General features: G+C 37.8%; 1 protein-coding gene across 1 annotated transcript in view; it reads left to right on the top strand.

Annotated features, from left to right (window-relative positions):
- Positions 1–1,217: 1,217 nt before the first annotated feature.
- The window catches only part of KCNH5 (potassium voltage-gated channel subfamily H member 5), a 272,418-nt gene continuing 250,273 nt past the window's right edge, over positions 1,218–23,362 (top strand). Inside the window, exon 1 of the mRNA XM_069465044.1 lies at positions 1,218–1,290. Within this exon, the coding sequence (XP_069321145.1) occupies positions 1,218–1,290 (73 nt within the window). The remainder of the gene's footprint in view (positions 1,291–23,362) is intronic.

The raw sequence follows: 23,362 nt of genomic DNA, 5'->3' as shown, positions 1-23,362 counted from the left end.
GCACCTGTCCCTCGTTCCGAAAGCACAGCTGGGTTGTTAGAGGGGTTCCTGCCCCGCCCCAGCCTCGCGCAGCTCCGCCCCCACCGCCTTCACCGTTTTTCCACCGCACTCTCTCGGGTGTGGATTATTCACTCGCTTTCCCTACTCTTCGCCTCAAGTGCAACCTTTTCCGCAACTTTGCAGCGGTGGCCGGGCTCTCTGCTCGCCTCCCGCGCTAGGCAGCCCCGGGGAAGCTCCCCTGTGCGGCCGCACGCGCCCCCGCGTGCCAAGCCCAGCCAGGGTCGCAGGGGCCATTCCGGGCGCCCACTGCGCTCCGACTCAATCTGGCTCCGCGTGTGGGCAGGGCGGGCGCTCAAAGCGCCAGTGTGAAGGCTTCAGGCGCCGGAGCCCGGAGGGGGGCGGTAGCAGCGTCAGGTGGCTGCTCTGCGTCCTCGCGCGCCACCCAGTCAGTCCCTACTCGGCTCTCAGCCGCGGCTGGAGCGGGAGCCGCGTCCGCGCAAGCAACCCGGGCCCGGGACCCGGGCGGGAGAAGCTGAGATGTGAGCCCTCCGACTGCCCACTTACCCTCTCTGGCACCCAGTCCATGGCCCGCATTGGACAGCGAGCGCTAGCCGCGATCTCCGGGGAGAGAGGAGCGACCGCCGGGCGCACAGCCCAGCAGAAGTTGGGCTGCGCCGGGCAGCTGTGATCTAGCTGCGCGAGAGGGGTGGGCGCGGAGACCCGGAGCGGACGGCGCAGTCAAGTGTCTCCGTCGGAGCTGAAGGGCACTGGGAGAGAGGGGGCTTGAGTTCGCTCTTCCGCCCCGTCGGCCCCGGGGCGCGGGGCAGGGGGAGAAATGCTGAGCCCGCGCCCAAGCGACCGCCGCCGCGGTAGCAGCCTCAGCAGCAGCACCGGCGGGACAGCGACAGCGGGGGCGGCGCAGGCGCACTGTGCCCCGCGGAGCCTGCAGTTCCCGAGCCCCGTGTGCTGCACCGCCACAGTCTGGGCAGCGGCGGCCGGGGGAGCGCTACTACCATGAACTGCCTGGTCCTCCTCCCCAGAGCTGCTCATCCGGGTCGGGCTGGAGACACAGTCAGGGGACCCCGCCGCCGCCGCCGCGCCCCCACTTCTTTCGGCTCAGTCTTCTCCTCCACCTTTTCCTCCTCTTCCTCCACCTTCTCTTCCTGCATCCCCCCCTCCCCCGCCGCGGATCCTGGCCGCAGCTCTCTAGACCCAGGATGCCGGGGGGCAAGAGAGGGCTGGTGGCACCGCAGAACACATTTTTGGAGAACATCGTCAGGCGCTCCAGTGGTAAGGAGAGTTGCAGTTCAGAGCACCCCCACCTCCATCCCGCCCACGCGCGCCCCCATCCTCTCCATCCCATCCCTCTCCCAAAGGGGGGGAGGAGGATGCAAGCAGTCTTACCTGGTAGCTTCAGTTACCACTTGGACCTGATTTGGGGTTGGGGGTGGGAATGAGGGGGTGGAGGAAAGTTAGTTGCATCCCCTTCCTAGGAGACATACTCACTCCTCCCACCTGTCCAGAGCCTAGAAGGGGAGGAAGGAAAGGGGTTGGGTAGGGTATAGGTATATGCTCAGAAGAGAATTGAGTTTCGCTTTGATAAGGGATATCTTTCTTGTCCATTCTTCTCCCACATTTTTTTTTTCCAAGTATGCTGCACGGACTGATCAAATTCTTAGAGTTAATCTCAGTGGGTTTCCCTCAAGTTGGGAATGGCTGAGAAAGTGGCTACTTAAAAAGCTTTAAGTCTCTGGAAAGGCTTTTGGCCCTAATGGGCCCTATGGAAAAGTGCCTTGTGCTGGGGAGAGTAGTTGGAGTCGAACCTAAAAAAGAGAGTACTTGAAAAATGGGAAGGCAATTATTATGGTCAAAATTGTGTTTAAAGTTTCTTCTTAGGTTTTCATTGTGCATTGATCTATATGATGTTTCATTTGACTTAACCTCGAGAGATGTAGAAGTGAAGCAGTAGCTTCTGTGCTTTAAATTCAACTGGAGAAAGAATTAAAAAAATGCCATTCTACCTTGCTACTTTTCTTCCTTTAAAATGTTCTTAAATACCATCCATTTATGTATTCATTTCCTACAAGGTATTCTGGATGGGAATGCTATATATTTCACATTTTAAGACCTCATAAACTTTGCATTTTATTGAAAATCTTTCAGTTTTTAATTCTTTTATATAATTTTAAACTTAATAAGTAAGATATGTTGAGTACCCTTTCAAGTTTTTCCTTCAGAGGCCTGTTATTTTATTTTGAGATCCTTTTCTTGGAGAATTATGAGAAAGATATTTCCGCATATGGAATACAGTAGAGCTCAGACAAAAGCAGTGGAAATACTCTATGCAGTTCCATAATGCATTGTTTATTCATTGATTCATTGAAACAATATTTATTGGGGTGCCTTATACCGCAGGCACTTTGTGGGTCCTTTGGATAAAAAAAATGATTAAAACACTTTCCTTGTTCTTAAGAAGCTCTCTGCCTAGTGGGCAAGACAGAGACACTCAAATGATAAATAAATACAATGATGCTTTCCCTGAGTTGGTAGATTAGATTATACTGATTCTTAGATTAAGATCTCTAAAACTAGGCTTGCGAATATTTCCTCTGATTTTGGGGCTAAATGTATTTAGGTGTCCCAGAGTATTTTTCCTAAATCCATGACTTGGTGTTTAGTTTTAATTTGAGGTTTCTGACTTTATTTTTTCCACTTTGGCCAATACCTGATATTACACAAGTATAAAGCAGCAGTGTTATATTTGGGTTGATAAAATAGCTAATAGGATCTGGCTTAGTATTCTATTTAATATCTATAATATTTTTAGTTAGTGTGATTTCATATGTGTTTTTGATGTTTAAGATAATATAAATTCATAATGGTAGGCAGTTTCTATATTTATACAGTATCTTCTTTTATTAATATTGTAGTAGACCTAGAATACAAGGGGATATTACTGTTAAAACAAAGAGTTTGGGGGAATTTAAGGGATATTGGAATCAGCTGTTTAAGGTATAGGATTCTTATTTCAGTTTTCTCATCCTCTTGGGTTATTTCAACTCCACGCAATTTGGTCTGGGAGAGGACTTTTCAGAGAAGGCCTTAAAAAATAAAGCTCGAAGTCTCTCCTTTGCTGTGCTTGGTGAAGAGAAAGGAGATGAGAATTCCTTGACTAAAGTTTACTAATATGGCAGCTTTGGTTGAAACTTCTTATACAGACTGGAACTATGAGCCAGTTTTTAGAATATTTTTAATTTTAGATACACTGTGAAATGAAGATTTACCTTATGTGCCTTAGACATGTCTGTTTCTGTTGCCTCCTTTGACATCTACCAAATTAATGAATATTTAATCGTTTTTACACTTCATGTTCATAATTGTTTCATTGGTTTAATGTTTCTTCCTGTGGATAATACTAAGTGCAAATGAAAATTTATGTTTTGGCATTTTTAAATGCCACTTCTCATCGCCTATGGCCAACTTGGAATACCACTACTTAAAACCCCCGAACTTTGTTTGAAATGTGTTAGATATTTGAAGTAAGTATATGCATATGCGTATGTAATAAATACTGAAATGTCTCAGTAACTCTTTTGCAGGAAGAACCTCAGAAATTGAGAATTACAGTAATTAATTGGTCCACACATTCATGCAGCAGTGAGTGTCCCACAATTGTCATTTCTATATGATTTGGCAGAGAACTAGAAAAATTTATCCTGAGGAATTGTTAATTGAGACTAACAGAGAAAATTTCCTTCAGGATTCTCACTGATGGATCAGGTTTGTCCCATCGAAGATTTCATTAACAACACTGCAAGTGAAGTACTAGCAGACCTTTAGTAGGACAAGAAAGAAAAGGACCCAGCACTCCCAATCTACTTAACTGAAGAAAAAGAGGCTGGGATTGTCTGTTTACCTATACCTCAGGAAAAGCTTCTCTTTCTAATGCAACATCATTTTCTTCTTATGAAAGATCAGATCTTATAGTGAGAGCCAGAATATTAATAGACATACTTATAGAGAAATGCACAGATAATATAGAAACACACAGGTAAACACTCAAACGGTCAGGCATCCACCCATCTAAAAAGATGAATTCCTTATTTTGCCTGTTTTGAGATTTGGCTATAAAGTGTGTGTGTATCCACCCTGCAGACACAGAGGAGACAAACTCTCTTTCTCACACAAAGAGCAAAAGAGAGATGTAAAAAAAACATCAAAACCCCAGAAACACAGACACACATATGTAACCCCCCCCAATACAGATTAGAGGTGAAAGGGAATGGGCACAAAGAGAAAACATGAGGCATTTATTTGTTCGTGGTTATCGCTAATGAACTGAAATCTCAGCCAGTTAGAAATCCATCGGAACATATTTTCATGATGTGGAACAAAAGAGCAAGAAGTGTGGCATTTTTGCGTATAGCTTCTAAACCTGAGGATTTCCTAATAAAGTTCCAAACTTCTCAGGTGCAATTTCCCAGAATAACAGTGCCATATTCTGTGCCCCAGAGTAGTGACTGTAGCCTATTTGCTGTTACTTTACACCTTGGATTTTTATTTTCCTTATATAAGTGACTCAGTCTGTTATGGGAAAACATTGCAAGTTGTTACTGGTGATTCAAAGTCTATAAAGTAAAATAATGAGGGCCATTGAGTAGGATGGACACCCACACACTTTATAGTTAAATCTCAAAAGAAGTAAGGAATTCCTCTTTTTAGTTTTAGGGTAAAAGACAAGATCATTTTTAGACAGAAGGAATTACAGTAATTCCTATCATGTGATTCTAGTAAATACAGAAAGCACATTATTACTCCAAGAAGTTGTAAAGATCAGCAGTACAAATGCAATAGAAATGTTTAGGTAAATTTTTGGCTAGTAGGATCAAAATAAATTAAGACGGGAAGGTTTGGGGACTTTATGGGGAGTTTATTACATCTGAGCGATGTCTTCTAGAAGGCCCCTGCCCCAAGGGTTTACTGACTAGATTTGTGTCTAGAACATTATTAGGATGTGTTCCTTTATTTAAATTTCAATTATTTATGGGAGCTATTATCAATATAAATTGGGCTGTAAGGAGCAGTAAACTTGTGGGTAGAGGTTAAGTACCTGAAAGAAAGCCACTGTTTTTAGGACTGTTAGGGGGAATTTTAAACTCAAAAGACAAAAAAATTCAAAGACCTTCAATCTGATTATGTCTTTGGGCAGCATGTTTTGTTTATATGTTGTTTTCAATTCCTTAACAAATAGAAGTGATCGGTTTCGGTGACAGTAAACTAGGTTACTATTTTGAAAAATTATAGCTACAAATTAATGTCTTTTTCTTAGAAATTATGATTTAATATTTTACACACTGTGAAAAATTGGAAGTATGTTTTTGTGGAAAACTAGAAGTGTTTTTCTCTTTGGAGAAAAAAGGGATTCAGGAAAGAAGAAAAAAGAGAAGGTAGTATTTTATAAGCCACTTACCTTTCAAGAGGGATAAGCTCAAGATCCTCAATTTTCCATTTTGCTTCAGCTAGCTAGGTCACAAGCACTTTCTTTACTCAGCCATCTCTTGTCAAAAAATCCAAAATTATTTTCGTGCTGTAACTGATATTTGTAAAAATTGAGGTCCTAAAAGAAACCTATAGGAGAGGAAATAGAGAACTAGTGATCTAAAAATGAAACAGAAAAGGAATAATAACCATTAAGTATGATCCAATTTCCAAGAAATAGCGGAAAACAAATGGCCTTTTTTTGTTGTTGTTATGAAGTTGTTGACATTTTTTTCTTGAAAGGTATTATTTAGCACCAAAGATGCTATTCAGGAAATATTGATGAAACCACATAGTGTTTTTGAAGCATTGGTTTACTCAGGTCTTAAAATATAACACTTTAATATTTAAAATATCGAAGAGATTGAAATTATACTGACCACTTCCTAAATGATATTTATAAATAAGCCACAGGATCGTCTCTTGCTTTAGAGTCCACAGTGCCTCATACAACAAACGCAGCACGTTGCTCACTAGAGAAGCTGCTTATTCCAAGACACTATTGTCTTTCCTAGAAATTTTCCTCTTTGTCTACTTTAGCTTTATTCCAGAAGTAGGATGTGTAAGAAATCCATCTGCCTAGCCATCTTTTAACTTACCTACTAAAAGAACCATATCGAAACACTAATTTTAAATAGATGGGAGTAGTTATGATTATTTTATGTGATGGCGGTTGAGTATATTTCCTGAAGAAGCCCTTTAGCTTAGTCAATGCTTATTTTTTACTTTCCCTGTGAATAACAGCTGTTTCTTAGCCTGGAGGAACAATGCTTCCATATTCTCCAGAGTGTAGCCTAGGAAAAGGTTGTATTGTTCACCAAAGTTCTGTAGTTAGTATTTACCACAAGAGGTCACTATAAGTTCTATCACAGGTGAACCAAGTAGTTAGTATCTTTCTTTCTTTTTCTGTTCCTTACTCTCCTCCCCAAATTTGTTTGGGGATCCGTATGGTTTGCTGTTGCTCTTGGAAAAAAATATCTAAAATACAAGACATACAGGAAAGTTAAATGAAGAAATATTTTTATTATTTTAATTACAGTTTATTTTAGTCAACAGTGATCAACATTTTATGAGTACATAAATGATATTAAAAATAGCTTTTGTAAAGAAATAAATTCAAATACTTTTTAGACTAATAGAGCATTTATTTTAGCAGATAAAATTTGATTGTAACACACAGTTTCAGTGTTGTGGCGACTACACAGTGTATGATTTTGCAGAAAAATGCCATGTTCATAATGGCATCATACTGGGAAGATGACTTTATATTTCCTATTTCAACAACTTATATTAAATTGGTGCAGTAGAATTAGTTCATAACAGTGATTTAATTTTATTGAAAGAGTTCGCAGATTTATAGTTACTTCCCCTAGGGTATTATGCGATTCTAATATTTTGATGTTACTTAAATTTTAAAAATAAAATACAAAGCTAAAACAAATTATCTTCAAAGTTCTCCAAATTATTAAACTCCAAAAGACATGATTGAGGTTATACCAATTTTTTTTTGTTTGAGACAGAGTCTTGCTTTGTTGCCCAGGGTAGAGTGAGTGCCGTGGCATCAGCCTAGCTCACAGCAACCTCAAACTCCTCGGTTTAAGTGATTCTACTGCCTCAACCTCTCGAGTAGCTGGGACTACAGGCAAGTGCCACCATGCCCCGATAAGTTTTTATATATATATATTTATAGTTGTCCAGCTAATTTCTTTCTATTTTTAGTAGAGACAGTGTCTTGCTCTTGCTCAGGCTGGTCTTGAACTCCTGACCTCAAGCGATCCACCCACCTCAGCCTCCCAGAGTGCTAGGATTACAGGTGTGAGCCACTGCACTGGGCCGAGGATATACCTATTTTTAAGAGGTTTTATTTCCTGTCAGTCAGCAAGTCTGAATCTTGATTTTAGGAATTTATTTTTCTTTTTGGTTGGGTTAGAAACCATATAGTGAGGCATGCTTTGAAATGTCCCACACGAAATTAATTTTAAGGTGAAAAATTAAAATATGCCATAAATTACTTTTATAAATAAAAGAGGTATGTCATAAAATCAAATAAATATAAATAACAAGTGACAATCCAAAATAAATGGCAATTATTATTGTAGAAATTGAGGCCAAAGATAGTATTGATGTGCTCTAAGAAATGGACATTTATTAAACATGTTCTTTTACCAATAGCAGAGTAGAATTAAAAAAAAAATCCTCAGCATGTTCCACTAAATATTCTAGCTTAATAATACATGGCATGACTCCTTTTTATAATTTGAGAACAATTAAAAAATCATTTAAATATTCTTATTTTATAGACTATATTATATAAGTTAATATTGGAAAGACTAAGTCTTGAAAGATAATTGATCAATTGGAGGCAGTGGTGATTACTTTCACATAAATTATTTTATTATTTTGTTATGTGTGGACACTGTTACCTATTTGTATGCATTCAAGATAGTTTTGTGATATATTGTTTTCACATGGAAAAAGATAGGAAAGTTAATGAGCAAAATAATTTAGAAAGAAAGGGTGGTTGGAAAACCATTTGAAATTTTATTGAAAATAGATTTCTTTCTGTCTTTGGAATTGGTCCCATTAGAGAAATATTATACAACTATTAAGTATAAGGTCATGTAGGCTCCAAGAGATACGTGATTTGAGATCTGAGCTTAGGTGCACAATCATAATAGTTTCTGGATGTAATGACACATAATTGGGAAGTCGTGAAAATTTTGATATATGAACTAAACTCCTTGAGGATGTCGGTCAGATCTTACAAATACTTGTATATCCTCCACTGTGCAGAGCACATAGCTTTAAGTACTAGTTGAATAAATGCTTTTTGATTTTGTCTCCTAAAGTAAGCAAGTTCATAACTGATTTTTTTCTGAAACAATGCTGATTAAATCTATTAAGTGAGATTGTACAAGTAATTACATAGTTTAAACTATTTAGTTAATCAATGCATATATCTGAAAACAGAAACCGCACTGTACAGGGCGAATTAGACGGTACTCGTGAGAGCATGAATGGGATCCCATGCTCGTCTCCTCTTCTAACTTGATGTATAGCTGAAATATTTTCTACCATTTTTGTTTGAATCTCCAAGGGTTAAAAAAAGCTGGACTATTTTCTACAACAAAGAACAGTTTACAAATTTGTAGATTCTAATTAAATTATTATTATTGTTTTTAACAATTTTGCAGTTAGGAGTTATTGATGGTGAGTTTTATCCCTGGGAATCGATCCTTACCAGCTTAGATATCTTCTGAGTGAGTTTGCCTTGTGGGGGCAGCTTACAGTCCTGTACAGTATCCAGCAGAAGAGGAAAAATGGGTTTTAGTTTTTAGAGACTACAGGGCCAGGCTCAGATTGTCAGATTTAACTAAACATTGAAGAACTCACTTGGCCTGAGGGGAAAAATTAACCTTTGTCCTGTTCTTTTCCATAAGCCTTTTTTTGTCTGTTGGAATCTTTTTTTATTTGGGGCAAATTAAAGCACAGATGAGTTTATTTTCATATATTTACAGCATTGGAAGCATAGAGGAATTCTACAATGGAATTTAAATAGTCTCAGAATAAAGTCCCCTAAAAACAACTCCCACCCTTCTGCTTTACCTCTTTGCCCTTTCTAGTTAGGTATTCATTAATGCAACAAAATTTTATTGAGTGCTTACTATGTGCTAGGCACTGGCCTAGCACTGGGGATGCTTAATGAACATAGTGACAAAAGTAGTATTTCTCCTGTTTTTCTGTAAGGGACAGCGTGCATATTGGTTAGGCTTTGAAGTACTGCAGTAGAGACTGGCTCTGATGCTTACTAGCTCTGTGACTAACTTAATGTACTTTTACCTAGTTTTTTTCATCTGTAAAATACAAGTAACAGTAGTACCCTATGGGGTTAGAGTGAGGATTTTTTTTTTTTTTTTTTTTTTTGAGACAGAGTCTCACTCTGTTGCCTGGGCTAGAGTGCTGTGGCATCAGCCTAGCTCACAGCAACCTCAAAGTCCTGGGCTCAAGCAATCCTCCTGCCTCAGCCCCCCGAGTAGCTGGGACTACAGGCATGTGCCACTATGCTCGGCTAATTTTTTTCTCTATATATTTTTAATTGTCCCGCTAATTTCTTTCTATTTTTTTACTAGAGACGGGGTCTCGCTCTTGCTCAGGCTGTAGAGTGAGGATTAAGTGAGGTAATTATATGCAAGGTGCAGAGAACAGTGTCAGGCACATAATAAACATCATATCAGTGTTAGTTATTATCATTTAGTTATTTGAAATCTTTGAATGCACCATCTGTAGTTGCCTTTAATTCTTAGTCACCATTTCCTCCTGCCCCTCTTTTCAACTAATTTCTGTCTACTCCATAATGTTGAAACTTTCTAGAAAATTACATCCTTCTTGTAAATCCCCAGGCCTTTGCCCATATTTTTCTGGCTTTGGGGGATTTGAAACTGTACTTCCCTACCCTCTTCCCCAGTTCATGTTTTAACATTCATGACAGTACGTGTTCTCCTGCCCTTTTTACTAGGTTCCCTTTTTTTCCCTCTGCCCTCCTGCCTCCTCCCTTCTCCCCCTTCCCATCCCTTTCCCTTTCTCTGCTAAAGAATAAATAGTCACACAGGTTCTCTCTTCAACTTTCTTACATCTTCATTCTACCTTTCAGAGCAAGCCCATCCTCTGTCATAATTTAAACTTTATCTTCTATGTGCTCCAGTCCTGTGTTTCCAATGGTATATAGAATTTCTCTTCTTGTAGTTCTCATAAGCCATGTAGAACTCAGTGTGGCCAGAATTGAATTTATTTGCTTTTGGCCTCAAACACATTGACCTTTTCTTTGGTATTTCCCTATTTCTGTTAAAGGTATCTTTAGTATTTTCATCTTTTCATCTAGAAATGTCAGGGTCATCTTTGACTTCTCACTCAGTATAACATTAGTCTTACTACCCTATCAGATTATCAATCCTTAGGGGAAAGAATTTTTCCAGCTACTTCTTTTGTACCTCCTATAAGTGCTGAGTGCAGAGTAAGTGAATTCATGCCCATACACTATACTGACTCATCTCAAGGCATGGATGTGACCATATTGACATCATATACAGCAGATGTATTAATAATTAGTACATAATAATTAATAATTATGTATTAATAACACATAACTATGATGGACCAAAGAAAGAATGACAGGTTGAAACAAAAGAATTTCCCCATTAACTGAGCTCAGAAACAAAAGGTCTGCAAGAGTGAGGAATGAAATGTGTGATATGTTTCCCTTGCTTATTCCTAAGGCAAGCTCTGCCTTTACTAGAGCAACTGTCATCAGGATAACTGGTAGCCTTTCTGGAACTCTGTGAGGCATTTCCTAGGGTTGGAGAGCAGAGGCTCTCAATTGCTGTCTGAGGCATAGTGGTGGGGTGGAGAGAGCAAAGCACTGAGTTCTTGAGGACACAGACTCCTGTCTAGCCCTTACCCCTGGAGACACGCTGAAGCTCTCCAGGAAGACAACAGTATCTTGCAGGGTTGCTGGAAAGATTCAAGGGAGCCGCAAGTGTAGTGGATCTCACACTGTGCTTCATGATAGTGAGGGCATAATAAATACTCACCTTTTCATATTTTCTCTAGATAAGGTAAGGGAGGGGAGATTTTCTTTTTTCTCTTGTGAACCTTGAAGAAAGCAAAGTATTAAGTAGTTGAGAATTTCCTAAGTCATAAACTGGTAGATCTGAGTGTAAAAGCATTTGGGCTCACTTTACCACGGGTTCACTTATTTGGAGAAAAAACCAAAACCCACTCTTTGTCTGAACCCCTCCCCCACAATAAAAACCCTACTATTTAGAGCATCAGTTCTGTTTACCTTAGTATGTTGCAGTTCTTGGAGATGCCAAAGAATAAAACAGAGATGTCAGCTTCTTTTTGTAACTGGCCCAGTGAAATCTGGCCAAAAGGAGAGAAATGAATTGAATTTGTAGATCTGTATCTTTCCTTGAACAATTAGCTCTTGTTGCTTAGATAGTAGAAACAAAAAAAATAGGACAAAGCTTTAGAAAATTAATTGGATTGTAAATGCATTCAGAAAGCCTCCCTTCTGTTTTTCTATCACATGTGCAGGTTAGGCCAGTCTTTTCATTGAAGTTTTTCATTAGTTCTCTTGCCATTAGTGCTTAATTACCTTAGAAAGTTAACTTCAAAGAAAATATATATTCCCTCCAGAAAAGATGCAGTTCGTTTACAAAAGTTTTACTTGCAGGATTTAAAATGATGCTTGAACATTAACTATTGTAATACTTTTTTCCCCCTGATAAACACATCTCAACTGATTTAGCTTTTATTCCCCAAGAATATATGATTAGTGTAATGGCTTCAGGTATTTTAAAAAATTTCATTGTAATAAAATTCAGTAAAAGTTTGTCATTATAACAGGGTGAAAATTTTCTGTTGTATTATGAGACTATAAATCAAAGAGGGCATTATTGCAGTTATATTTTGCTTAAATGATTCTTGCCAGTTTACTTTTTAGAAACCCATTTTCTCATGAGCAAAACACCAACTATTAAAAATAGAAACTTTGAACTTTGTTTTTGGTGGAGACATATTTTCTGTAGGTTTCAGAAATACATGTTAAAGTATCTCATGTATTCTGAACCACTTTGGTAGATGGAAAAATGAAGTTTATGCCATCAAAGAAACACAGAAACTTAAAAATGTAAGTTTGATCTTGAAGGAAATGGAAAGTGGAGGCATATTTTTATCTTTGATGACAGCTGAACAAGTTTGAATAAATTAACAGATATTTTTTGCATATATTGAACTCCTACAGTGATGGTCTGCTTAATATTGCCGATATTATTATATCATTGTGGAAAGTACAAGGTGTGTGTGTCCATACACTTGCTATATTGCTATAGAGGATTGTTTTAGGATAAAAGTGTGTTTTGCCAGGACATGAAAGAGACCAGCCTTACTTTCTATTATTGACATAGAATTGAGCAATGCACACACGGCAAATCAGCATTGTGAATGTGGGCATGACAAATAAATGATGCTTTTGTTTAGCCATCTGTACCAAGATTTTATTTAACCCAAATAAAATGTGTTATATATGCTTCAGGGATTGTTCTGCCCTTACTGTTCTGTGAAACTTAAGTATATCTATAGATATCACTTATCCAGAAGACAAGTTTAAAAAATAATATAGACTCTGTGATTTAAATCGACAGTTTTTCAGATGCCATTCAAAGTGCAGGGAAATCTGCTTGGGAACACCTATCTATCTATCTATCTATATAGTTATATACATGTTTTTTACAGTATTGTCAGTTCCTTGAAGAAATATATGTAGCGTGGTCCTTATCTACATTCTTGACAGTGTCTGAGCATTGTTTTATAATTATTTATTGAGGGTATGACTTTAAATAGGAATCAGAATTTTTTATATTTGATTTGGTCACTCAACCAATATTTGTGGTTATACAGTGAGGAACAGACAAGGTCCCTGACCTCATGGAACTTAGAGTCTGGTAGCGGGGCCAGGCATTCAACAAACCCACATCCAATATGTAATTAGAATTTTGGTAAGCATTTTGCAGGACAAGGGGAGGATGCTGTGATCCTGTGTAACAGACTAAATTCGATTGTGGGATAGTGTCAGGCAAGGCCTTTCTACGGAAGTAGGGTTAAATTGATACCTAAAGTGAGAGGTAACAAGACAGTAAGTGGGAGGAAGCCTATTTTGGGCAAAAAGAAAACACATAAATAGTCCTAAGGAGAGAAAGAGAAAATGAATGGCTAAGTTTGTGAAGCACAAAGACAGTGCAGCTGGAGTGCAGTGGGCACAAGAGTACGGTGGGAGACAAGGGTGGAGAGAGAGGGGCCTGATTATTCAGGGGAAGACTTTTGCATTATGTTCTTAGTGCCATGGGCAAATCTGGTCTTTAGTGGTTACTTGTTTGAGGGCTTTAGAGAGGAGTGAGAATGAGAGTTCAGCCAGAAAACTGTGTAATAGTCCAGACCAGACATGGTGCTGGCTTGGCCTGGGACGGCAGCAGCGGAGATGCAGAGAAATGGGTGCATCTGACATGTTGGGTTGGTGGAATTATTAGGATGTAGTCATGAATTGACGGCATGAGTGAGGAGGTGTGAAGGATGACTCCCAGGGTTTGGGCTCAAGCATCTGGGTGTAGATGGAGGTAGGGAAGATTTCCTTGAGAGGGGGAAAGCTTGCAGAGGGCCATGCTTGCAGTGAAGCTCCAAAGACCACCTGCAGCATCACTCTGTCACCTACCTCACTTTTTCATTTCCTTGAAGAAAGAAGAATGCAGCCAAAGGGAACTTAGCTCAGTGTAACTGTGTGTAGGTGTGATTTCTGTGTTCTACTTATGGAGATTGGAAAAGAGCTGCTATGGGCCAGGCAATTAGCTTGGATGGTCTGGCTGTTCTTGTGGATTAGAAACATGGGCTTCAGATTTTAATAAGAGACTAATTCAGATGAGAAACAAAGTAAACTTTTGAATAACATCAAAATCCTAAACCAAACTTTATAACAAATATTTGACAATCAGCATCATTGAAAAGGCCTCTCCAGTCAATCCCTTTTTGGAAAAGTTAGTGATTGCTTCATGGATTTTATTGGGTTACTTTTAAGCTTCAAATCTCTCTTTTTGGTCATCGGTTTTTGGAATATATCTTCTTTAGCTCTTTGAATCAGAGGATTGTGGAGGGTGGGGTAATATTTGGAGCTGTGAACACCTGCACTCTGATCCTTCCTCACTGAGGCCCTGGTGATCTGGAAGAGCAGCTCCAAACACCCAGAACTGGGTTTCCGGGTTTCTGCCTGCACTTCGCCTCTGCTGGAGGAGCTCTGTCCCAGGGTGTGAGGGCTTTCAGGGTGACAGCCATGGTTTTGGGTTGTGTGCTTCCCCAAAGTTAGAACTAAACGAGTACGATCAGAGGGAAAATCCAGCTGACTTTCCTCAGAGGCTGCCCTAGACCTTGGCAAAGCTATAAATTGGTGAAAGTGCTTTCTTCTTTTTGTGAAGTCTTCTCCCTTCTCACCTCCACCCCATGTCTTCTGTCTTCCTTAGTACTCTAGAATTCCTTTATGTATCTTATCACTTCTTAAAATATCTGAAAACTTCTCCTGCTAGTGCTCTAAAAACTTCTAGGGTAATTTTCATAAAGAAGGTGAGAGAGAGAGAGAGGCTTAACCCAAAAAAAGGTGTTTCACCATTTTTTTCTATATGTCTTTTTAAAAAGGATATTGTGTATATTTAAGGTATGCAACACAGTGTTTTGATATATATCATATATATACACACACACACATAGTAAAATGATTGCTATAGTCAAATGAATAAACCTATCCATCTACTTTGATAATTACCTTTTTTATGTGGTAAGAGTTAAAATCTCTCAACAACTTTTCAATATATAATATACATTATTAACTATAGTCCTCATGTTGTACATTAGATCTCTAGACTTACCCTACATAACTGCAAATTTGTACCCTTTGACCTATTTCTCCCCATTTTCTTCCCCTCCTCACCACCATTGTTAATGTCCATGGAATTTTGGGGTCTGAGAAGAGTATGGTTTTCATAAAAAACAAAACAAGATAAAACAAACAAAAGAAACAAAGCCAGTCGAACCACATTGGAGCAGCTCAGAGGAAAACATTTTTTCCTCAGAATTGCTTTAGAAAGGAAAGAAATATCCCGATGCTTTTATATTGTCTTTATTGACTGATATAACCTCTCTTCTTCCAGAGATTTTTGTCAGCCAGGATTATTGATCCCATGGTTTGTGTATGATCTCTTTTAGGAATAGAATTAATATGAGGTAGTATTAACCTACATGTAGTTATTTTCCTATTGTCTAAAGAAATTGCTCTTCAAAAAGAAAATGCTTCCTTATATCATAAAACTAAAACAAAACAAAACAAAACAAGCCCCAAAAGCTTTGACAACAGTTCAGAAATACAGTGATAAAATAGAAATTCTTAGACAATGAGGCCTGGTTCTGTCTTTTCCTCCCACCAGTTCCCTTTCCCTACATTCAACATGTCCCTTAACTTTCCTGGTCTGCTTTTGCATCCATAAATGGAAGGAAAGGATGCAGAAGAGGGGTGCCTTCATGCACTTGGGAATCACCTGAGGGTCTTGTTAAAATGTAGGCTCATTCAGAAGGTCTGGGGTAGATCCCATATTCTATATTGCTAATAAACTCCCAGGTGATGCTGGTCTGTACTTTGAGTAGCATGGTACCAGATCAAAGTGTCCCAAACTTGACTGAGTGTGAGACTTACCTCTATGGCTGTATTTTTGTATTCTACTCTGAGGGAGTCAATTCAGTGCATCTGCATTAGAGTTTAGCAATCTCTGTTTTTGACATCCGTGACAAGATTCTATTGCAGCTGCCAGCATTTAGGAATTATTGCACTAGATTAGTGCTTCTCCACCCTGGCTGCACATTAAAACCACCTGAGAAGATTTAAAAATAAATACTGATGCCTGGCCAATTAAAACGGAATCTTTGGGGTGTGGGTGCTGAGATGAGTAACCCCTGTGCCCATCAGCAGTCTTTCTCCACCTCCGTCCCAAGCAAATGTACAGTCAAAATTGAGAAACATTGTTAGTAATCCTTGGGGTGGGGGGAATTTTGAATTAAGGGTCTATGATTAGTTTTTAACCCCCAATCCTTGAGGAAAAAGTGCTTGTTTTATTTCATATCCATCTCCGAGAGGATACTGGATGGTCTTGAAAGAACATAATGAGATGTTTTCAAGCCTCAGCCCCTTGTTGAGATCCATCCAAGAATCTGCTCATGTGTGGAATTGTAGCTTTTAAAAGCCAACCTCTTGGGTGGGGATAAGCCCTGACTCTCAGGTGCCTCAGACAGGACCATATGTTTATTTGACCCATTTGGACACGACATGTTTGTAAACATCTCCAAAGACTGAAACAGTCTGGATCCCAAGGAGAGTTCAATTTTCCAGAATTCATGGCTTAACGTGTTTTAAGAGCTGTGACGACAAACCAGAACTGATTTCCCTGTCAAGATTGCTTGGTAAGGATGATGATGGTCGCTGAGAATTCTGGGCAATTTTGTTAATGGCTTCATGCTTCCAAAACGTCTGGACTGTCTCACTCTCTAAATTTGCAACTCATCTGCTTTGCAGAGAAGTTATTCCTCTGTAATAATATTGCTTTTCCCCACCATGTTTTAAAGCTAAAGAAAATTAAAATTTTCTGGGGAAGCAATTTTAATTAATTTGCTATCCTGTTCTTAGTATTTATTAATATCAGATTTTTAATTTGTTGAAACAAGAATTTTTATGACCACAGGGAAATGGAGCAGAAACATAACAAATAGAAACATTTCCAAAAAAGGTCCTGAATAGTTTATTTAATGTTCAGCAATTTCTAATTTAGCCTTAAATCTTTTTTTTTTTTAAATTCTGTCCCTTCCTTATTTCTCTTCTTTTCAATATTTTATTTCGTAGTTTAGCTCTCAGTGATAAATATAGTTTTATAGGTTTTGGTTTGCAGGGTCAACATTTCTAAGCTTCTTTCTAATTTCTTTGCATATGCACACATACCCCTGCACACACATTGCAAGCTCTCACTGCATATATGACACAGTTGTAAAAAACCTTGTACATGATAAACAACAGTAGTTTATAAAAACTTTGCTCACACTGCTCTATTTAACCTCCATAACTACCCAGGGTAGTGGGTAATCACTATCACCAGTTGGTGTATGAGGAAACCAGTAACCTAATTAAAACTCCCCAGGTTTTTCACAGTAACTCTCTTGATAGTATCGAGAAGGGATCCAAGGGCTGGGAGAATATCTGGGGACAGCGCTTTTTGTGGTATTTTGATTGTTATGAACATTTACCAGTTGATGACTTTTTATATGAAGGGCCTTGCACTATGGCTAATGTACTCAACTAATATGGTTTTATAAAATATTCAGAAATGCTAGAAGCGCTTCTTATGTTTGTCCACCATAAACCCAGAGTGAATATTGCTAACGTGTAATTGTTAAGGCCTCGAGGTAAGGGATGGTGAGCACACAGTCTAATTACTTCATTCTTTGATGCTCTATATTGCTGGACTGAAACTTGAAACATAAAGATGAACTGAAAGCATATTTCCTAGACTATTTTTTTTAAAAACTTTAAGTTGGTTTTGAGGAACTCTCTTAGTTGTTAGGTCTAACTGAGTATGTGAGCCATTACTCCAGTGTGTGCTTGGCAAATACCTGAATTGTCCATATGCTGTGTTACTAGTTAAAATCAAGTAGATATTTTGAAAAATGGGGTTGAAAAAAGGCAAAGTCTCAACTACCCACTTTTGATTCTAACTTCTGTATTCTATTCCCTAAACAACTCTGCTTCCAAACTAACAGGAGGAATTAGGCCTCCCTGCAGTGAGTTGCTTTAGAACTTTCCCTTCATTCCCAGTCTTCTTACTTTTCCTTCCAAAGCAAAGAAGAGACATGATTTCTCCCTGAAACTAGAGTTTGAATTTGCAATGATCTCAGCCCAAAATTAGAATATAGGGAATGTGTGTTCTAGTTGCTGCTTCTGACCCTGGGAATGTGGGCTTTGTGAGTCTCTGACTTACTGCCCGATGAGTGATCAGTAAAAGAGGAAATGGAGTTGTTTTCCTGATTAGAGATTGTGGCATGTGGCCCCATGCCAGCACTGAGGAGGGGCTCCACTAAGGTTGCTTTTGTTATTAATTTTGCTATTATGTAGAGTTACTGGAGTAGAAGTGAAATAATATGTCAACAACAAATGAGTAGTGATAGCCGGACCTTGCTGAGCTGGAGTCTTTAACTGTGCCATTATAGAGCTATTGAATGTGGAATGATGGGGCAGGGAAATGTTTTTAATGGCAGAGTTAATTAGGAACAGTTAAGAGTGCCTGATCAAAAGTCTAGCAAATGTCTTGAAAACAAGTCTGTTTTTGAGAGGGGAAGTTCTGCAAAGCCTTTGCAGGGTTGTTTAAAGCATGTTTTTAAAACTAGGAGAAGCAACCCTTCATTGGGGTGTGAAATTGATTTAAAGGGAGGGCTTTGACTAATAGACCCCAAATTGAAATAGAATAGAAAATAGTAGATTACATCTCATGTAGTAAGTGTAGTCTGAGAATTTTTTTCAGTTGTGTGTTTAAGTACATGTCTGCACATGTGTAGATGCACTTTGTGTCACTGTGTAAAATTTATTTTTTACTATGAGCTTCAGTAAAAAAAGTTTTAAAAAGACTGGTTTGATAGATAGCTTCTGGGAGAAAGAAGGCCTGCCTCGACAAGCCCGTTAATGTTTATGGTCTTTTTAAGAAAGCCCTTGGGATCCTCTTTCCTGGGATACTGGCAATTCCTTCAGTCAGTAACTACTATATGGCAACTCTTTTTTAAGTTTATTTTTTAAATTGACAAGTAAAAATGGTATATATTTGTGGTACAACATGATGTTTTGATAGATGTATACATTGTATTAATAGAATGGCTAAATTAAACTATTTTGCATATGCATAATCTCACATATTTATTTTTTGCAGTGAGAACACTTAAAATCTGCTCCTTTAGAGATTCTTAAATATGCAATATATTGCTGTTAACTATAGTCACCATGATGTATAGTAGATCACTTGAGCTTATTTCTCCTAACTGAATTTTGTGTCCTTTGACCAGTATCTCTCCAATGCACCCATCTTCCAGCCTCTGGTAGCCACCATTTTTCTCTCTGTTCTTTGAGTTTGACTGCTTTACACTGCACATGTATGTGCAATCATACGGTGTTTGTCTTTCTGCACCTGGCTTATTTCACTTAACATAATGTCCTCCAGGTTCATCTATGCTGTCACAAATGACAGGATTTCCTTCTTTTTTAAGGCTGCATAATATTCCATTGGATATATATACCACATTTTCTTTATCCATTCATCTATTGATAAGCAATTAGGTTGATTCCATATCTTGACTGTTGTGAATGGTGCTGCAGTGAATATGGAAGTACACACATCTCTTCATACTGATTTCATTTCCTGTGGAGATATACCCAGTATTGGGATTGGTGGATTATATGGTGGTTCTCTTTTTAATTTTTTGAGGAACCTCATTACTGTTTTCCATATGGCTGTATTAATTTACATTCCCACTAAAAGTGTACAAATGTTCCCTTTTCTCAGCACCCTGGCCAACACTCCTTATCTTTTGTCCTTTTGATAATAGCCATTCCAATAAGTGTGAGGTGATATCTCATTGTGGTGTTAATTTGCATTTCCCTGATGATCAGTGATATTAAGCTTTATTTCATATGCCTGTTGGCCATTTGTATATCTTTGAGAAATGTCTATTCAGTTCCTTTGCCCCTATTTTAATCTGGTTATTTGTTTCCATACTATTGAGTTGTTTGAGTTTCTTATATATTTTGGATATTAACCAGATATATGGTTTACTCATACATTTTCTCCCATTCTATAGGTTGTCTCTTCACTGTGCTGATTGTCTCCTTTGCCATGCAGAAGCTTTTAGTTGACGTAATGCCATTTGTCAGTTTGTGCTTCTGTTGCCTGTGCTTTTGGGGTCATATCCAAAAAATCTTTGCCCAGACCAATGCCATGCAGCTTTCTCCCGTTTATTTTTCTTCCAGCAATTTTACAGTTTCAGGTCTGATGTTTAAGTCTTCAATCCATTTTGAGTTAATTTTTGCATATGGTATGAAATGAGGGTATAATTTGATTCCTCTGCATGTAGATATCCAGTTTTCCCACCACCACTTATTGAAGACTGTCCTTTCCCCATTGTGTGTTCTTGGCATCTTTGTTAAAAATTAATTGATGGTAAATGTGTGGGCTTTATTTCTGGGATCTCTATTCTGTTCCATTAGTCTACGTGTCTCTTTTTATGCCTGTACCATACTGTTTTCATTACTATAGCTTTGCAGTAGGTTTTGATATCAGGTATTATCATGTCTCCCACTTTATTTTTTTTTGTTGTTCACGATTGCTGTAGCTATTGGGGTCTTTTGTGGTTCCATAAGAATTTCAGGATTTTTTTCTATTTCTGTGAAATACGTCATTGGGATTTTGATAGGGATTACATTGAGTCTGTAGATTGCTTTGAGTAGTATGGACATTTTAGTAGTATTAATTCTTCCCATTTATGAACATGGGATATCTTTATGTATTCTTCAGTTTCTTTCATCAATATTTTATAGTTTTCAGTGTAACACATTTTTTACCTCCTTTGTTAAATTTATTCCTAAATATTGTATTTTTTTGGCAGCTATTGTAAATAGTATTGTTCTCTTGATTTCTTTTTGGGAGAGTTCATTGTTAGTGTATATAAATGCTTTTTGTATGTTGCTTATTTTTCCTTCAACTTTATTGAGTTTGTTTATTAGTTCTAGCAGATTTTTGGTGGAGTCTTTAGGGTTTTCTATATTTGAGATAATGTTGTCTGCAAACAGACACAATTCAACTTCTTTCTTTCCTATTTAGAAGCTTTTTTTTTTTTTTTTATCTTTCTCTTACCTAATAATGCTGGCTAATACTTCTGGTACCATGTTGAAAAGAAGTGGTAAGAATGAGCATTTTTGTCTTTTTCCTGATTTTAGAGGAAAAAACTTTCAACTCTTCACCACTGAGTATGATATTAGCTATGGGCTTGTCATATATGGCCTTTATTATGTTGAGGTATATTCCATCTATATCTAATTTGTTGAGTTTTTTAAATCATGAAAGGATATTAAATTTTGTCAAGTGCCTTTTCCATAGCTAGTGAGTTGATGTGATGGTTTTTGTCCTTCATTTTGTTAATGTGGTGTATTATATTTATTGATTGGGTTATGTTGAACAATCTTTGCATCTAAGGAGTAAATACCACTTGATCACAGTGAATTATCCTTCTAAAGTGCTGTTGAGTTTGATTTCCAAGTATTTTATTGTGGATTTTTTCATTTATGTTCATGAAGGATATTAGCCTAATTTTCCTTCCTTATGGTGTCATTGTCTTTGGCATCAGGGCAATGCTGGGGTCACAAAATGAGTTTGGAAGTTTTCTCTCCTCTCCAATATTTTTTGGAAGAGTTTGAGAAGGACTGAATTAATTTTTCTTTCAATCTTTGGTAGAATTAAGCAGTTAAACCATAAGGTTTTGGGCTTCTTTTGATGGGAGATTTTTATTACTGATTCAATCTCCTTATTGTTTGGTCTGTTTAGATTTTCTTTTTCTTCATGGTTTAATCTTCAGAGGTTGTATGTGTCTAGGAATTTATTTGTTTCTTCTAGATTAGCCAGTTTGTTGGCATATAAATTATTTATAGTAGTCTCTTATGATCCTTTGCATTTCTGTGGTATTAATTGTAATGTCTTCTTATTCATTTCTGATTTTATTTGTTTGAGTCTTCTTTCTTTCTTTCTTTCTTTCTTTAGTCTACCTAATGGTCTGTCAATTTTGTTTATCTTTTCGAAAAAACAATTCTTAGTTTCACTGATCTTTTAAAAATTGTTTAACTAGTCCCTATTACATTTTTTCTGTTCTAATCTTTATTGTTTCCTTACTATCTTTGGGCTTAGTTTGCTCTTCTTTTCTAGCTTGCTGAGGTGTAACATTAGTTTGTTTATTTGAGAACTTCTTTTTGATGGTAGGCATTTATTGCTATAGACTTCCCTCTTAGAACTGCTTTTGTTGCATCCCATAAGTTTTGGTATGTTGTGCTTTCATTTTCATTCGTTTCAAGATATTTAAAAATTTTCCTTTTAATTTCTTCTTTGAGCCCTTGGTTATTTAGAGTGTATTATTTAATTTCCACGTATTCGCGAATTTTCTGAAATTCTTCCTTTTATTCCATTGTGGTCAGAAAAGATACTTGATGTGATTTCAGTTCTCTTAAATTTGTTAAGACTTGTTTTGTGGCCTACTATTGATCTATCCTGCAGAATGTTCTGTGTGCACTTGAGAAGAATGTGTATTTTGTTGCCACTGGATAGAATGTTTTATATATGTCTTTTAGCATAGTTCAATGTTTCATTATTGGTTTTCTGTCTGGATGATTATACTGAAACTCTTGTATGCACAATAGGCATATAATTTGTAATCCTAAGTAATATGTTATCCATATGAAAAGACAAAAATAGCATATATCAAATATTTAGAAAGACATTGCACAATAAATTTGATACCAATTATATAAAGAGATCTTGGCAAGAATATATTAATTCAATTGTTTATTCATACAGTCAACCAATAAATTAGCATTTATTTTGTGCCAGGCACTATGCTGCACAATGGGGGATCAAATATTGGTAAAAACCGACATGGGCTCTATCCTTATAGAACTTACAATCTGGCAGGCAGATACACATTAGTTAAGTCATAACACAAATATGTATAAAACTGCAATTGTGATAATGGCTGTCAGGAAGAGGTATATCATGTAAAAAATTATGTAATTGGGATAAAACTTAGAGGGTAACAGAAGATTCCTGAGGTCATGACAGTTGAGTGAAGGTCTAAATAAAGTAGCTGTCAACCAGGTGAAGAGGGAAAGGAATGGTGTTTCAGCAGATAGCACGGCAAGTGAAAAAGTCCTTATAGTGGGAGAGAACTTGACACAAGAATATAAGAAAAGTCAGTGTGGTTATAGCATTGTAGGCAAGGGTCAGAGTGATGAGGTCTGAGGTTGGACAGACTTTGAAGTCATTATAGGCCATGGAAAGGTTTTAGGTGCCCCGAGAGCCATGATAAACTATTGAAGGATGTTAAAGCAGGGAGGGAACATGATCCAGTTTGAGTTTTAAAAAGACAGCTTTGGTTTTGGTATGGA

This window comes from Eulemur rufifrons, chromosome 2 (assembly GCF_041146395.1).
Source record: "Eulemur rufifrons isolate Redbay chromosome 2, OSU_ERuf_1, whole genome shotgun sequence".
Taxonomy (NCBI): domain Eukaryota; kingdom Metazoa; phylum Chordata; class Mammalia; order Primates; family Lemuridae; genus Eulemur; species Eulemur rufifrons.
This window is presented reverse-complemented; position numbering and strand designations above follow the sequence as displayed.